Source organism: Leopardus geoffroyi, chromosome A3 (assembly GCF_018350155.1).
Source record: "Leopardus geoffroyi isolate Oge1 chromosome A3, O.geoffroyi_Oge1_pat1.0, whole genome shotgun sequence".
Lineage (NCBI taxonomy): Eukaryota > Metazoa > Chordata > Mammalia > Carnivora > Felidae > Leopardus > Leopardus geoffroyi.
Window position 1 is genome coordinate 86164344 of NC_059336.1, and position 18514 is coordinate 86182857.

The 18514-nt window shown below is 40.6% G+C and overlaps 2 protein-coding genes across 8 annotated transcripts in view; one reads left to right on the forward strand and one right to left on the reverse strand.

Annotated features, from left to right (window-relative positions):
* Window positions 1–18514, reverse strand: part of GKN2 (gastrokine 2) — a 326024-nt gene that overhangs the window by 60248 nt on the left and 247262 nt on the right. Inside the window, exon 1 of one of the 3 annotated variants that reach the window (XM_045446313.1) lies at window positions 4395–4506. The exons of the other annotated variants lie outside the window; for them this stretch is intronic. The gene's annotated coding sequence lies outside the window, so the exon portion shown is untranslated. Of the gene's footprint in view, window positions 1–4394; window positions 4507–18514 lie in introns of those variants that run through there. 3 annotated transcript variants of the gene reach the window in all.
* ANTXR1 (ANTXR cell adhesion molecule 1) overlaps window positions 262–18514 on the forward strand; it is a 221603-nt gene continuing 203350 nt past the window's right edge. For all 5 annotated transcript variants that reach the window (XM_045446307.1, XM_045446308.1, XM_045446309.1 and 2 more), the window contains exon 1: window positions 262–1009. In XM_045446307.1, coding sequence (XP_045302263.1) covers window positions 858–1009 — 152 coding nt within the window. In that variant the 5' untranslated portion in view covers window positions 262–857. The remainder of the gene's footprint in view (window positions 1010–18514) is intronic.

Below are 18514 nucleotides of genomic sequence, written 5' to 3' on the forward strand. Positions count from 1 at the left end.
TGGACCCCTACAGTCTCTTTTATGATCTGCACTAATAGTGCAGTAAGGTCACTGGAATGAATCAGATCACAAAGGCACCGTTCATCTCTACTTCATTTGCACAATGGCTCCTTTGCAAAGGTCCCAGCCCCAGGGTCGGAGCCAAGGTGCTTGGAGGAAGTAATTTCTCATCAAATGTTTACAGTGACCTTATCAACAGACGCAGCGTAGGAAAGCCGAGGACAGGGATAAAAAGGCTAGAGAGTGAGCAAGAAGTAGGAGTGGGGAAGAAATAACGGAGAATGAAAGGGAAGGTGCATGAGAAGAAGGAAAGAATGAGAAAACACGCACAACCACTCTCACGCGAATGCCAAAGGGCGCTTTCGCCATCTTCGGCCACAAGGTGGCACCCTTTGAACTTTCTTTCCGCCCCCCAAAAAAGGAGAAAGGGAGGAGAGAGGGGGGCAAGAGGAGGGAAAAAAGGCAAGGCAGTCTCCCAACCAAGAACAATCTGAAAACCCACCCCATAATATTTAAAAGCTGGGACAAAGAAGCGTCAGGACGAAGCTGCTTCCATTGCAAAACGTCAGCGCAGCCTCCCGAGCGGTCCGCCGCCAGAGTCTGGAGCAGCCCCTTTAAAAAAGCGGAGTACAGTATTGGGATTTTTGAAAACTGAAACCTAGAAACAGAATCGAAGCGGAAACCAGAAGGAAAGCCTTGAACTCCTCCAGACAATTGCTTCCGGGGAGTTCCAGGAGCGCGAGGGGGAATAAAGGGCCCGCGAGCAGGGCCCCTCGGATGGCGCGTCCCTGAGGGTCCAGACGAATTCGAGGCGCGTGGGAAGCAGAGGTCCCTACCCTCTCCCTGGGCTGCAGGTCATGGCCACCGTGGAGCAGAAAGCCCTCGGCATTGGCTTCAAGTGTCTCTCCCTGGCCACTTTTGTGCTCATCTGCGCCGGGCAAGGGGGACGCAGGGAGGAAGGGGGTCCAGCCTGCTACGGGGGATTTGACCTGTACTTCATTTTGGACAAGTAAGTGCCATGAGTTGTTGCACCCTGGGTTCGGCTGATGATGCTCGCTGCCGGGCTGGGCTTGTTGGCAGCGAGGCTTTGAGACAGGCACGCGTCTCCAGGGACCCAGAGGGACCGCGGGGGTGGCCGAGGCCCCGCGCTGCGCCTCTGTCGGGGAGCGCGCCTCCCCATCCTTCTTCGCTGCAGCGGGAGCCCGCAGGGGCGTCGCTGCTGGTTCGAGGGGAAAACCTACTTTCCGGCTAGCTTTCTGTGAATGAGGAGCCTGCAAAGGAGTGTGAGGATGTGTTGACCTAATACGTTTCTGTGAATCCTTTCCCTTTGCTTTAGAAACCTGGTGAGAAGGGCGTGCTTTGGAGAGGCAGAACTTCCAGGCAAGGCTGGAGTGGGCTTTTGAAAGTCAGTCCTGTCTTTGAAAACAAACAAACGACAACAAAAAAAAACCCCACATTCTGTCCTGCATAATGCATTGCCTTTGTTCCTAATAATACAGTGCACGCTGACTGGGCAATTAGTGAAAATATAAGGCGGATTTCTCAACTTAGACACTATTGGGTTTTAGGCTGGGGAATTCTTTGTTGGGCACCCTTGGCCTCTCCCAGTAACCCCGTACTTCCCCGCTCCATGCTCCCTCTCTTCTGCCCCCTTTCCCCCCTGTCCCGCATTGGTAACAACCAAAATTGTTGCCAGACATTGCCAAAAGTCCCCTGTGGGTAAATTCCCACCTGCCCTGCCTTGGCTTGGGACCTCGGATACAGACTGAGTCAAGTTCTTGGTAATTCCACTGGTGGGCTACCTGGGAGGTGCAGGAGCCCTGGTTTCCTTAACAAAAAGGATAAGAGTTAGACTTCAGGTCTGCTCAAGGGAGAGCTGAACTCTCACCAATTAAACATTTCCCAAATCCCCTTAGATTTGCCAAGCCCACAGTCATTCCAGGAAGCTTTATGCTATCTACTAAAATCCAGCTTCAACAATAAAAAGCCCCTCAGAGAAGATCCATGCTCATTAAAACTATGTGAGCTCTCCGGTGCCAGGAGAGGCGCTTGCTGTTAACAGTGGTGGGGAGATGAATTTCACAGACTGGAAAGTATTTGGGAGTTGGAAAAAGAGTCCCGCAAAATAAGCTGGCCAGCTAGACACCAAATGTGCTTTGCAGTTGCCCCTGGAGTTTGATTTTTCCGTAAGGCTGTTTTGAACTCCAGATTCTTTGGATGAAAAATGAAATCTCTTTCTTAGAGATTTATGAGAAGGTGGATACTGAGAATATACTCTAATACTAAGAAATGGAATTTCTTTTGTTACTTCTAGTGGCTGGGGGCAGAAGCTCACAAATTCAGAGACTGTCTGAAAGCAGTCAGAGGTGCCCATCATGGTGCTTCCCCCCCCCCACCCCAAAAAGGCAGTTCAGAAGGACAAACAGGAAGACTTGAAAAAATGGACAGAACCACCATGCCCCTGAATGGATTGACTCCACACGGGAGAGATAATCAGTTCTCCCCCAAATTAATTTGAAGTGAATTAAACATTTAAATCAAAGTTCTGTAGGAATTTATTTTGGTGGTGAGAGGAATTTAATAAAATGACTCCGAGTTTATCTTAGAGAACAAAAAAACTGGTGAAAAAGAGGTAAAACATTTTTAGAGAAAGATAAGAAGTACTTATACCTCCAAATATTAAAATGTATTACACGGCAAATGATTACAAACAGGATGGTAAAGGCCAAAGAATAGGTAGACAGAATAGAAAATCTAGAAGGAAATCCAAGGACATGTGAGCATTTAGTGGAAGTTCAAGTCAGTGGGGAATTAATTTGTTACTTTAAAAAATGATTCTTGGACAAATGGTTGGTAACATGGGGGGGGGGGGAGGTGACATTTTTGTTTTACACCACAAACCAAAGTAAATTCCAGAAGGACTGAAAATTTAAATGTTTGCAATGAAAGGATGAAACAACCGGAAGAAAATTTAAACAAATATTACTGTAACCTTAGGTTTAGAGCTTTTAAAAACAGGAGAACAGAAACAACAAAGAAAACTATGAAAATATTTAAATATGTTCAAATTTTCCATTTCTATAAGCGCAAATATGTCAGAAATAAAAGATAATAAGAAGCTACAAAAACTTTGACAGCATAAATTATTGCTTAAAGATTGACCTTAATATATAAAAAGCAGTTTTAAAAAGATGATTCCAGGAGAAAATAGGCTTAGTACATAAATAATTCACAAAAAAATATATGAAAATCAGTAAATAAACAAAAAATTTCAACTTCACTAGTAATCAAAGAAGTGAAAAAAGCAAACAAGATGTAATTTTTATTAAGTTAGTGGAGATTTTTTTAAATTATAATATTCAATATCGGCCAACTTGTGGGAGGAAAGCACTGTCATATCTTACTAAGGAAAATACAAATTTGCATGGTCTTTCTAGACTGGTGATGTCCAATAGAATTCTCTGTGATGATGGAAGTGTTCTATACCTGCTCTGGCCAGTATGGTGTCTACTAGCCATATGTAGCTATTGAGCCCTTGAAATGTGGCTAGTGTGAACAAGGAAGTGAACTTATTTTATTTATTTTTAATCAATTTAAATTTAAATAGCATGTGGCCACTGTATTGGATAGTGCAGGCAAAGAGGTAATTTGGCAACATGTATCAAATGCTTTTTTAAAAAATGGGGTTCTACTTTTCCATCTAACAATTCTATGTCCTAAAGGAAAAGTCAAATATACTCTCCAGCAAGTGACTAGATGTATGTTCATGGCAGTGCTGTTTATAATAATAAAGCTGAAAATTACCTAAATGTCTAACAACAGTGGATTTATTAAGTTAGGCATGATATTAGCAAAGCATTGAATATGCAGACTGTGCATGCTTGTAAGATATTTTAGGAGAAGTATCTAATGCTCATGATGTACTCTTAGGTGAATATTATATTATTATGTACTCTTAGGTGTATTAATGTACCAATATTATGTACATTAAGATTCTATCTTTGTAAAAAAAAAAAAAAAAAAAAAAGGTAAACACACACATGTGTATTTCTTGATTTACCTAATATGTAATAGTATTCCTGTCTGGAGGATAAGATTTTTAAATTCTTTTCTTGTGTTTTTCTGAACTCTCAAAATTTTCTACAATGGGCATATGTTACTTCTATATTCAACAAAAATAAGTTACTTTGACTTAAAAAAAATATTTCAAGTGTGAGGAGGTCTCTAACCAGCATGCTGAGCCCCAAGCATATGATAATTATAGAGGCTGCTGCTTCTTTTGTATTTAAACCTGGAGAAAATTTCTAAATGCATCATGGGATGCTCTGCAGTGCATTGGGGACCCAAAAATGCTCTATGAAAGAAATAATGGGGGCCCCTTCGGAGGCACCTACCTTTATATTGAGGTGGACTCCTCTGACTTCTTTTAGTTGTCCAGTGGCTTGAAAAGAGAGGGTATTTTTGTGCTGAATGAAAAAATTGCTAGCACTTGATGGTGTGCACACTTCAGCTTGTGCTCTTGACCCAGGCCGATTTATACGATTGTTGAACATAGGTGGGGGATGAGCCCAAAGGCAGTGATTGCAAGAGGCCCCTGGTGGTCTCTAAGACATGGTCCTCTGTCCTAGAAAGAACAGTGCTGTCCAGCACCCAACCACAGCAGAGCGGAAGGGAAAAGAATGCTGACTCACTTTTTCCTTGGGCATCTAAGATACTTTGGCTGGCTACACACTGTCTACAGGCTGAAACTAAGGAATCCCAGGGCACCGAATTCACCTTTCTTCTCCCCACCCCTCAACTCCCTTTTCCCTGGTGAATGGTCCTCTTTTTTTCCATGACATTAAAACTCAGCCCATTCCACCTTTAAGCAGGATGCATCTCTGGCCTGGAGAGAACCCAGATTATACATTTAATGGAACGTCGTGTTTTCCCAACCAGGAGCAAGACTTCATAATGATAACCTAGACAACCACAGTAACACAATAGGGCATTATTAGCGGCTTTGGCGATGGGGCTGGTGGACTGGGCTTCACAAGGCTTTATACTGATGGAATTTCATCTTCATTTAAACATGCTTTTCTGGTTACAGTCAGGAAAAGTAGATTGCTGGGAATTCAATCAGGGATTTGAGGAGTCAGATTTGGAAGGCTTTATGCAGAGAAAAACAAGGAGAAGCTAGCTTCCTTTCACTTTTCCAGGGGTCCTCTAAGATTCATGCATCCTGTTGAGTGGTCCATGGACATAAATGTACCTTTCCTCTCTCCCAGGGCTCCCCTGCTATGATACTATACATTTATGTATCATACATTGGTCAGTTTTATAGGGAATGGTTAGTTACTTAAATGGAAAAAGTGGATTTTCCATCATGAGTCTTGGGGAAGTGCTGGCTATATTCATGAGTGCCCTAAAGACTTCAAATAGGAGCAACTGGGTGGCTCAATCTGTTAAACATCTGACCAGCTCAGGTCACGATCTCACAGTTCATGAGTTTGACCCCCATGTCGGGCTCTGTGCTGTCAGCTCAGAGCCTGGAGCCTGCTTCTGATTCTATGTCTCTCTCTCTGCCCCTCCCCCCACACATGCTCTCTCTCTCTCTCTCTCTCTCTCTCTCGCTGTCTCTCAAAAAAAAAAAAAAAACACGTTTTTTTAAAATAAAAAAAAAGGACTTCAAATATAGGATGATGTCGATAGCAGGAGGCGTGGAGGAGACAGGGGGCTGGAGGGGACAGTAAGCACCAAATAACTTTATTGATAGGACTTTCCAAAACCACAGCCAATAATATATCCTTACATTTGTAAAGGCTCTCCACAGGCTCAGCATGTCTTCTTTTACCACTAGAGCCCTCTGCTATTTCCTTCCTGTTTGGTAGGAAGGAATTTTCTCTTTCTCTTCTCCCCATACAAGGAGACCCCATTGCCACTCACCCAGAGTTCTACCCTCAGCACCACAATTGGATGATCCCATAGTGGTGATGATCTGTAGGACCATTACCATGTGTTATACTCCAGGGACATGGCCGTTAAATAGATTCTTGTAGCATTAGACTGGGAACTTCACCACTGGGTATGGTATTGTTTTCCTGAGAAAATACTTCTGGGTTCCCAACTACCAACTTACAAAAGAAATCTTTAGAGTCAGAACTGAAGTCTCCTGATACACACACATTCTCACAAATGCCCCAAAGACAACTTTTCTTGGTAGCTAAGGCAAGCACTAGTGTCCTTAGTTTACTGATGAGCAAACCGTTAAACCTTTGTTCAACCCACTGGATTAAGTGACCTGCCCTAGGACCTAGGATTAGCTCATGACAGAGCTGGGCTGATGTCTGATCCTGACTCCGAGCCCCGCTTTCTCCACTCATCGCTGCCCTGTGTACTTGGGTTATAATGAGAAGCACATGGCAGTCCAACTAGAGGAACTGGGTGGGTTCCAGGAACGAAAAATCCCTGCATCAGAGTTTCAGTAAATGATGGTACATAAGGCAACCAACATTACTTAATTGAGGAACTACTGCTCTGCTAAATCAGCTATAGTTGATTGAAAGTTTCAAGGACTCCAGCCCCCTGCAGCCCACAGAGATGAGAGCTGATGGATAGGACTCTAAGGTGCATTCAGGATATCTGATTCGGATGCAGTTAACGGTCCAATAAATTGTTAATTTGTTCAGATTGAATCTGATGGAAAAAGGAAATTCAACTCTTGTAGACGTGTTGAATGTTTTCAGATGTAGCTTGTTTTCAGGAATACCTTGAAAGAGGGCTTTGAGTAATAAAAATGCAAAATTAGCTCTGAATAAGGAAAACAAAAAGTCCATTATAAGATATCTTGAAAATGCTACAATAATAGTTATGAGAGGCCTCATTTAAAGAAAAAAAAAATTTCCTCAGGGGCCAGGAATCAATCTCTCCCTTTCTCTTCTCTTTCTTCCCTTCCTTTCTCTCCTTTTTTCCCTCCTTCCTCCTCCCTCCCTCCCTCCCTCCCTTCCCAACTCTTTCTTTCTTTCTTTCTTTCTTTCTTTCTTTCTTTCTTTCTTTCCTTTTTATATTGAAATGGATTTTATGGTTGGTTTTAAATGTTTCTCCAGTTAGGCTCCAGGTTTGAAAAGGATGTATTAGACTAGTTAATAGTTGGTAGAACTGCCTACAAATTGGAGATTGGCATATGGGTCAAAAATAAAAATAAATAAGGCATAGGTGTTTTGTTTTGTATTTCTGTCTGGATTAGCCAAGTAATTGCTTCTAGTTTCCTTAGCTATGGAGACCTGGTAAAACCCAGTGTCAAGTTGAGAATAGAATCCAAGAGTGTTGGAGGAAGGCGCCTGTCCTAAGATAACCTGTAATTATCTTCAAGTGCTAAAGGACTCCCAGAGGTCCAGAAACAAACTCTGGCATCCCTTAGCAAGGTTTGGCTGTCACATAAATGCAAACGGGATTTTCTCTCTGCTAATTTGGAATGTATGTCTATTTTTGATTTGTGGCCAAGAGACTGGATTTTGCCTTTCCCAGCGATCACTCAGCAACAAAAGACAAAATAAGTATTTGGACATCTCCTGACATGTTTCCCAGACATGCCAGTTTCATACTGAAAAAAGTAATCAGGTTTCTTCATTTTGGCTGATTCTTTCATTCATTTGGCATACTTTCTCAGTTCCAATCACAAGTGTGTACTCAATTAAAGATATAGGTAACACAGTGTCTATTGCAAGCATGTCCCGTTCTGGGAGCTGCAAGGAATGGAAAAGAAGCAGGAAGCAGTTCCAGACTATTTGCTTTTTAGGCAGAAGGATATTAGAAGGATTCTAGGCAGCCAGAGCTAAAGGCTCCTGAGGATTTGGGGCAGGGGGCAAGTAAAGTCAATTTTAGATCAACAATAAAAAAAATAGTAAGTAACATTTACTGAGCCCTTGCTACCTGCCAGACACTGTGGTAAGTGCTTTTCTTGTATTACCCCATTTAGTTTTTACAACCACGTAAGGTTAGTACAGTCATGATCACCATTTGACACATGAGAAAATTGAGGTTTAGAAAGGTTAGCCAAGGTCACTCTAAGTGGTGAAACTCAGCCTCAAACCCAAGCCACTCTGACTCACGATCTACGCACAAAGCTGAAAAAAATCTAAACATGCAAATGAACGTTGAATCAATCAGGATAGGCTAAGTTATGCTGTAATAACAAACAATTCCCAAAATCGCAGTGACTAAAAGCAACAAAGGTATAAACTTTTGTTTATAATCTCTGCCTACTCCACATGTTGGATGGGAGTCAGCAAGGGCTCTCTGCTCGTCATCTTAACACCAGCTTCCACCATGACAGCTACAAGAGAAGAAAATGCTGGAGGGTCTCTCACTGGCAATGAAATGCTCCAGCAGAAACCGATACACATCCTTCCACTCACAACACATTGGTCAGAACTAGCTACTTGGCCTCAGCCTATGGAAAGAGGGTGAAAAAGGTCATCTTCCCATGTCTAAAAGGAGAGGAAAGCCAGATATGGGTGGGCATTAAAAGACTCTACTGCAAACCTATAATTATACACGGGTTTGGCCTGAGTAAGCAAGAAAGGAGTAGTCACTGAGAGAGGGCAGAGATACATAAGACAGATGGGAAAGGGTTGGTTTTGAGCTAGATTTTGTATTTATTCATCAACCTGGGATTCCTGTCAGACGTGATAGTTCAATCTGCCCATGAGGCAGTGATGGCTCCTGCCCTTTTTCCCCCTTCCCCATTCTTCCCACATCTTAGTGGGTAAGGAGTTAAATTAGATTAAATGGAAAGCAGAAATGGAGATTAGACAAGCTTTCCTGCCACCTTTGTATTACATGAACATCTGAAAACTAAGAATCTCTTTTTCCATAGTTTATAGGATATGAGGGAACTTGGGAGGCTGGCAAGGGAGAGCAGCCCCCGGACACTGCAGCAGCTGAGCCCAGAGGATGCCCATGTATTGAAGAAACTGATTCAAAGCTTAAATCAAACACCAAATGTGTTTCTCAGTGAGGGTGCTGTTGACAATGTTAGTAGGACATTTTTTCAATGTGGGGATCTGTAGGATGCTTAACATTACTGATCCTTGCTTTGTAAATGCCAGTAGCCATCTTGATCATTGTGATAACCAATAAATAAATGCTCCTACATTTATTTCTGAATGCCTTCTTATGAGATAGTACTGCCCAGGTCGAGAACCCCTGACTGAAAGACGGTCAGGTAGAGCAAGGCATGGCAATGATGTTGATTCCTAGCATCCCTGGACTGCAGCTGAGCAGGACGAGCATTTTGTCTGGAAGAAATGGGAAGGTTTCATTGATAAGGACAAGTGGAAATTGTAGACCTTGGAAATGAATGTGTTCAACCAGTAGTTCTTTTTTTTTAATGTTTATTTATTTTTGAGAGAGACAGAGTGTGAGCGGGGAGGGGCAGAGAGAAAGGGAGACAGTCTGAAGCGGGCTCCAGGCTCTGAGCAAGGTGTCAGCACAGAACCTGACACAGGGCTCGAACTCACAAACTGTGAGATCATGACCTGAGCCGAAGTCAGACGCTTAACCGACTGAGCCACCCAGGGGCCCCTCAACCAGTAGTTCTTAACCAAGGGCCAGATCAGAACCTGAGAAGGCCAAGGCGAGCATGTATATTTTGGAAAAAATTCCCAGGTGATTCTGATGTGGGTCTCTCCCTCCCACAATAAGTGGTAAGAGTGAACAGGAAGACAAGGAAAGCTGCCCCATAATGATGTCCTTTCTCCTCTATGGTGAGATGTCGCTGAGGCAGCAGGCACCTCAGAACTGGAGACCAAGCAGAGTTCTTATTTTCGGCAGTGGTAGAAAAGTCCAACCTGATGAGGAGAAGGAAGAGCAGAGATCAGACAGACTATGCACTGCCCTTTAGTGTTACCAGGCCCTATCTTGTGTGCATATACATCTAAGCCGTGTATTTGCCAGTACAGTCCTTTGTTCCCTTTCTATGGAGATGTCACACATGAAATGTGGCTCCAGTGCCTCAGGAGAATGAACCAAGGCTCAGGCATAAGCGTTAAGAAAGCCAACTTTGGAATCAGACATCTCTGGCTTTAAACACCAGCTCAGCCTTTTCACCAAGCTTCGTGACCTTGTTGAAAATTACTTAGCCTCTCTGAACCTCAGTCTTCTTACCAATAAAATAGTCCTTAAATTTCTGCCTCACAGAAGTGTTATAGAATAACATTAGATTAAAACCTGTAATGAAGCATTTGGTATGTGAGTACCCAAATGACAGATGGTAATGGTGAGGGTGATGCTGCTGCTGGTGGTAATTACCCCTGGAGAAAGAGGATGTGGGTCTCTAACAAAAGACACCTCCCTAGATTCCAAGCAGGACTACCTGGCTAGGAGAAGGGACACACCAATTTAATGCAGAATTTTCAAACCGTGCTAAACTTCTGGAGGTCTCTGGTTCTCAAGGATTTCACGTTTTAGTAGAAGAGATAAAGGGCTAGGGAAACAGAGTTGGTAAAATAATTTTGGGTGAGATGTGAGAGGCCTAGGAGGCTTCATAGAGGAGGTAACTTTGGAGCTGGAACTTGAACATTGAGCGGGATTTTGCCAGGTAACCAAGTAAAGAAGAAGACATTGTTCGCAAAGGGGTAACATACAGGATAGCAAAGTGACCCACCTCCCTTGTGGTGTAAACATGACAGGGAGAGTGACAGGAAAGAATCTAGGAAGAGTGGATTTTTTAATGTCAAATTAAAATGAGGAAGAGAATAGATGAAATTGAGAGCTCTTTTGTAGTGAGGAGCAACAGGACCTGATGAACATGGGATGTGGAAGAGGAAAGAGTCTTGAGAGAGTAAGGAGGAGGTTTCAGAAGGAAAGAAGACTTGGTGTGGATGTGTTGAGTCTGAACACGTAGGGCATTTGGGTGGAGATGCTGAGCAGGCAGTTGGATTTATACCCTGAGAGTGAGAATAAAGATTTGAGTGTTGTTAGCCCAAGGGTAGTAGTCGAAAATGTGGATATGAATAATAAATAATACCGAGATGATACCAAGATAATCTCAGGATTTTTAAAATGTCAAGAAGAGGTGGAGTTTATTGACAGAGATGGCCAGGGTCCAACCTTAGAGGAACTGCCAACAGGAATATCTGTGCCAAAGAAGAAACTCCACTAACTGAGAAGAAGTTTCCAGAACAGTCAGAAGAGAACCAGAGAAGAATTGTACCACCGAGGCAAGGAGAGAGAGAATTCCAGTGGAAGAATAATCCACTGTTTACCCCTTTATATCATCTTTTCCTTTATTTCTAGTCTTGGTGAATGACATCACCACAAACCCCAGCCACTTAGACCAAAAATCTGGGAGTATCTTTTTCATACTGCAAGGCTGGACAACACCTGCCCTGACATCTGTCCTGTGATCATCCCACATGACCCCATTCTCTGCCTCCTCGGTGCCTTAGCTCAGGCCTTTCCCTTTTCTCAACCAGTTCGCTGAAATAGTCTCTAAATTGGTCTCCTTACCTACTTTCTTCGCCCTTCCCCCACCCCATGTATTCTTGACAGTGGCACCAAATTAATCTTTTTAGAACACACATCTAATCTTGACATCATCTGACCCATCCTTTGACCTTTAAACACTTACCCAGAACTCTTTTAGAGCAAAATGTGAACTCTTTAGCAAGGTATTCAAGAGCCTTATTGCTCAGGCCGCTATTTCCCTAGTTTCATCTCTTACCACAACCTACACCCTTGTAATTTCCAACAAAACTGTACCATGTGGTTCCCCGAACTAACTCATACACTTTCTTGCCTTTAGCTAATGCCCTTTATCACCACTCCCATCTTTACATAGGTGATGCCCTCTCACCCTTATGAGATGATCATTAGTACTTGGCCCCCTCCTATCACTAGTTGTGGGCTCCCTGTAGTACAAAAAAAAAAAAAAAAAAAAAAAAAAAAGAACAATCACCTCTCTACATCACATCTTCATTCAAAATCCCTTCCTTATTCAGAATGTCTCAACTCCATAACAACTCACATTGCATGATAAGCAGCAGGATGGTTGATTATCAAGAGATGGAAAGGAATAACCCTTAGTGTTCGTCCTCTGGGGTCTCATTCAGTGGTGGCCTTATCTTCTTTGCCTCAAATCCTGATGCTCAACCATGTACAGCTCCAGTTAATAAATACCTGTAGGAACCACCTGGAATAGAGCTTTCCCAAGATCTTGGTGGCAAAGGATTATGATCAGAATCATAGTCATTCTGACATCATTTCTCACATACAAGGTAATGCAAATACCAAATTTATGGAAATCACATAGAAAATTTAAAAAGTGAAGTATCCTAACTGTACCTATACACCAGTCAAAATAATAAAAGGAAATTCAAGATGCCATTGGACAGCCATAATCTAACCACTGATCAATAAATCACGGCCCAGGACATTACTGGCTTATGCTTCTTGTCCCAGCACAATTATTAATGGTTTCTTATTTTACTTTTGAAAATGTCTGTTTGGATTTTAACGTATATGGCCATCCTGATTGTTAATTGTCATAAAAGACAATATCAAAGAAACAAAAGGGGAGATGATTAAAGGCCAAACTGGTGAAGCTCCTTGTATGCTTTACTCCATTAAAATGGTCAACCAATACAGCACTCCTGGTTCTCCCCAAGTGCCCCAATTTTAAGCCTTTCCTGGTATACCCACTCCCACATTCCCATAAGAATTTGTGGAGATTTTCTAGTACTTCTCACTATTAATAACTAGCATTATAAATTGTAATTGTGCATTTCCTGACCCCTCCATGGGGAGGCAGTGTTGCATAGGTGTTAAAAGCCCAGGTTTAAACACCAGAAAGGAGACTGAACAGTGTTTAGACTAAGAGTGTGGACTCTAGAGCCAGACCACCTGAGTTCAGATTCCAACTCTGCCATTTAACTAGTTGTGTGTCCTTGAGCAAGCTACTTAACCTCTTTGTGAACTCCGTTTCCTCATTTGTAAAAAGGGAGATAATATTATCACATGGGGTGGTTGTGCCTAGAACAGAACCCTATGAGCACGTAGAAAGTTCTCATGAAGTGTTAGCTACTATTACTAAGTGGTAATGCGGGTAAAGTGCTCACCACAATACCTGCTGCTTAGTAAGTACTTAACAAATATCAAGGGTTGGAATTATTAATCTTTATAGGTTCGAAAGGACCTAGTAGCATTCAAAAATCCATTTGTTGAAACAATAAATAGAGTGTGTTGTATTTATGCATATTATAAATACATCCAGCAAGATGAGAACCGAGAAAGGCCATATATTTTAGCAGAAATAAAGCATTGGCAACTTTTGGAAGTGCACTTTCAGGGTATCATAAATGCTGGAACTAAAATTTAATGAGCTGATGGTCTTAGGAGGAGATAAGAAAGTTTGTTTAGGATTTCTGAAAAGAAAGATGAACATACACAACTTCTCCTTCACCACCTCCCCCACTATCATCTAAAACTGCCCCAATCCCCTAAAAGAGAAAGTCTTAAGGAGGCATGTGGGGGCAGCCTGCATCAGGTCCAAAGACTAAAGATAGTGACATTGACATGCAGCACACTTGTAAGAAATTCCACTAGAAACAAAACAGATGGACTGAGTTTGAAGGATGTTAGCCAGGCTCTACTTTCAACTCTGTTGCCAAGTTGTAGAAAACACGGAGAGTAAGATTTGGGAGAAGCTAAAAAAACAATCCCAAATCTAGAAGTGAGTTTGAAGTAAAGAGTGGGACATAAGAGTGATGAGAGCCATCTCCTTGGAGCCCTTCTGCATTGTACAGAAGCCACTACACTGGATAAAGAAGGGGCAATTAAGCCACAAAAGAAAGATCCCATGAGCCCCAGTCATCTTCATGACCCTGGTTCTGTCCAGCTTCACTGAGTCCTCCCCATAGATCCTGGACCTTCATAGATCCTGGACCTCCAGGGAAATGGCAGAGTTCTGTCTTTGATTCTGTGGATACAGTAAGGGCCAGGAAAGATGTCTGGTACAACAAAATATGAACCTGAAGTGAATACCAGGCCAAAAACCCCTACCAATGACAAGCTGGAATGGATGTAACCATGTCCAAATAAAAACATGCAAACCTTGTGAGGATGAAATTCATCTGTGGCAAATGATAAGAGTCTATTCCATTCCCTATTCTTCTCTAAGTGATGGAACAATAACCTAAGCTTATTTTAGCCATCAAAAGCAACTCCCTTCTTCCGGATTAAGTTCTTAGAGAAGTTTATGAATGTGAAATGAGGCAAAACAAAAACAAAAACAAAAACAAAACACCACAAGAAACTATGTCGGAAGCAAATACCAGATTCAGCAACACCTTCCCACATTCAAGGATGACAATAGGGCCTATAAAATTTCAGCAACTTTAAAAGGGGATTAAACAAAATTCCCAAGGTGAAAGAAGAACATGTTTATACACAAAGAATTTTCAAAGCAAAAGAGGACAGTTTTGGCACCATATGTTTTGTAAATTAAATGATGTTAAATAAAATAAGAAATCTGTGAAATAGATAAAATATGAAACAAGGAGACAAGGAACCTAGAGCAGTTAACAAAATATGAAATAATAGGTAAAAATGTAAACTCACCTTAGAAGCAGTAAAGAGCCAAACCAACAATGGAGAAAATGAAATGAATTGATGAAGCCTGTTTGAGAAATGCTCCAAATTTGAATAGGAAAATGGGTTAGATAAAGTGATAAGAGAGAAGGTAAGAAATATTGAATGATGAAAATAGATATCCAATTATCCAACATACCGGATAATTTCAGTTGCTAAAGAATAGTCTAGAATAAACACTCAAAGATTGAATAGAACTTTCCTGATTTAAGAAAAACCTGAAAATGAAGATTGAATAGGCTTATCAAGAAGCAATAAAAGTTAATTAGTTAATTAAAAGAGATGAGTACTTAGGTATGTCCTTGTGATCATTTTTAATTTCAAAGACAAAAGAAGAATTTTACGAGCGGTAAAGACACGGGTTACCTACAAAGGTTCTGACACATTAAATGGTGGAGAATTTTGATGGATAAATTTATGACCTACAATGTTATATTCAGCAAAGATGTCACATGTGAAGAAAATAGGAAAACATTTTCAAATACATATGGATTCTTCTAAAAAAAAGGGAGTAGGGATAATTTTCAGGAAATTACCAAAAAGTGAATCAAGATTAAAGAAAACTTTAAATATAATAGTTATTATATAAAAGAAGTGGCAATGACCATTGAAGCCATTTAAGCAAATATACGTCCAGTTAGTATCATCAGTAAATTTTAGATAATAATACATCAACAAACAAGAGCAGCCTGTCAGGAAAAAGGAACATGCTGAAAATAAGAAGATTTTGGAAAGTATATTTCTGACTATTCAAATCCATTGGAAACAATGACCACCATATTGCAGAAAGTAAATTCAGTTCATCAGAAGACAGTTTAAGAAGTTTTTCCCAGAACTCAAGCAGAAAGAATATAGAGTTGAAAATGATGAGACAGGAGATAGGTGCTAGGAACAGGATATATAAACACACACACACACACACACACACACATATACACAATAAAAAATATATCTATATAAACTATATACAATATATTTACTATAAAAATTCTAGGAAGAGAAAAGAGAACATTTAGAGGACCTACCAAATACTCAAACTAATTAATTTTTAAAAGGATCCACAACATACACAACCTTATAGATAAATTCTTAAAATATAAGATTAAATAGAAATGTCTACATTCCTCCAAAAAAGAAAAAAATTAGATTTCCCTTCCCCCCGCAAAAAAAAGCAAGACTCAGACTGATATTAGATTTTTTTTTCTTTTTGGCCTACAACATTAAATGCTCAAAAAAAAAAAAAAACCCTCAGTAATTATAGAGTTCTGAGTGAAATGCGATATTTAAATTTCATAACTAGGCTTTCAAAATTCAAAATGTATGTCATCCACATACCCTTACTGAGAAAAACTGCTAGAAAATATTGACATCAAAATGTAGAGTATATTGGAAATAAAGAGCAAGAAAAAGATGTAGCATAAAAGAAACAGAGGTAATTGGCCCCGGAGAAGTTAATATGAGGTTATACAGACACGTAAAACTTAACGGATAGATTCTCAAAAGAGGAAGTGAAAAATAGAAATTTTTTACTCAGGCTATAAAAAAATTACTTCCACTACATTCATATACAAACAAAACAACAACAACAACAACAACAAACCAAAATGTAGTCTACTTTTAGCTCCCCAAACCCTCTTCTTCCTCCCAGGTCCACCAACTGAGTAGTAAGAGTTATGGAAATCCCTAAATTTTGAACCAAAGTGATAGTAAGAGTCCAATGTTGCGATTTTAGAAAATTCAGTTAGGCAAAATGCTCAATCTTTCCAACTTTGCCTCCCTCACCCCCTCCCAGTAGAATGTGGACATTTGAGAGGGACTAGTTTGCCTTTGTGAGTAGGTCCTTTGGTTTTGGACCAGTGGAGTTTCATGGAAAGTTCTAGAAAAGTTCATCTTCAAGGAACAGAAAATTTCAGTATCACACTTTTCCAGAAAACAGAAAAAGATGGAGTCTCCCAGTTTATTTTAGGAAGCTTGTATATATCTGATATCAATATCTACTAAAGATAACATGTTCATATGCAAAACTGCTGACCAAACTGAATAAAAACTTTAAATCCAAAATCAGATATCATCAAAATAATACTAACAGTGTAGTAGAAGAAGAATATACCAAGACCAAGTAAAGTTTATCCTAGAAATGCAAGGGTGCTTCAATATTTAGGGAATGTATTAAGATAACTCTCATCTATTCTTGACTGCCGAAGATGAAAAACAAATCATTTTCTTAGTGGAATCTGAAAAGACATCTCTCTGAATACTTAAGTGTTCAAAGGACATAGAGGGTATGAATAATGAGGCTGTTTTAATACATATATTTTGAACCATATACCCCACAGAGAATAAACTTTCTTTTCAAATATCCATGAAATATTTATTAAGTTGCAAAGAATGCCTCCATATATATCCCAAGGCACAATTTTTCTAGTCCACATTCTCAGCAATAAATAACAGGAAATAAGTAGCAAAAGTTTAGCTACCAGGAAAAATACACTAAAGTTTAGCTACACTCAAACTTTAGCTACCAGGAAAAATACATAGATTTTTGTGATGAGAAAAACTGAAAGAAAGTCACTGTCTAGGACAGAGGTTGGCAAACTATGGCCTGCAGACTGTTTTTGTAAATACAATTGTAGCATCACCACACTTTTTAAATTTATTATTATCAGTGGCTGCTTTCAATGGTTGCTTTTGTGCTACAACAGCAGATTTGAGCAGTTGCCATGGGGACCATACTCTGCAAACCTGGAGTATTTACTGTCTGGCCCTCTACAGAGAGTTTGCTGACCCCTGGGCTAAGAAAACATTTGCATCCCAGTAGAAAATGGGCAAAGGATATTGATGGCAGGGTCAGCCTCACGGGCACATGGGACCTGTGCAGTCACCCAGGAGCCCGCACTTACAAAGGTCTGGCACTTGGTTTAATGCTCTGCTGTCACCATCTTGAAATTTTTAGTAATTTTTGAACAAGAGGCTTTCCTTTTCATTTTGCACTGATTTCTGCAAATTATGTCGTTGGTACTAATTGATATTCAAGGGACACCTGGGTGGCTCAGTCGGTTAAGTTGAGTGTCGGACTTCGGCTGAGGTCATGCTGAGGTCATGATCTCACAGCTTGTTGGTCCAAGACCCATGTCAGGCTCTGTGCTGACAGCTCAGAGCCTGGACCCTGCTTCGGATTCTGTATCTCTCTGTCTCTGTGCCCCTCCCCCGCTCACACTCTGTTTCTCTCTCTCTCTCAAAAATAAACATTAAAAAAAGAAAAGAATGCTTATTGATACTCAGTGTTTTTAAAACAGAAAGTGCACAATAAATATGAAAAAAATCTGTGGCTTATAATTAAGTCCATCCAAATAAAAATTGCAGTGAAGATCCATTTTCATCTATAAAACTTACAGATATTTCAGAAAGAGGTAATCCCAGGTGTCAGTGATGGACAAGAAACGAGCACTTCAGATCTTACCCCTGGGACTTTAATAATCACGATGGCGGGAAGGGAGGTAGAGCGGCCACTGTCCTGTGTGCTCACTGTGTTTCAGGCAGGATACTTGGCACCTTGGGATCATTAGATTTAATCCTTAAAACAATCCTTATGAGATAGATACTATTATCCCCATTGTATAAAGGAGGAAGCTGAAGTGTAAGAAAGCAAAACATCTTGTTCAAATGCCATACTAGTAAGTGGAAGAACAGGAAGGAGTCTGAACTCAAATCAGGAGTTTAAACTCACATGGGCATTCACCAAGTCGGTGTTCATAACTGCTGGTCTGAACAGCCTCAAGAGTAAATTTCTGTATAAAGAAATGCAGTAATTACAAATATATATATCCCAGGGTAGAAAAAAAAAACCATTTTTACTGTACTTGGATATGTAGAAAATAGTTTAGAG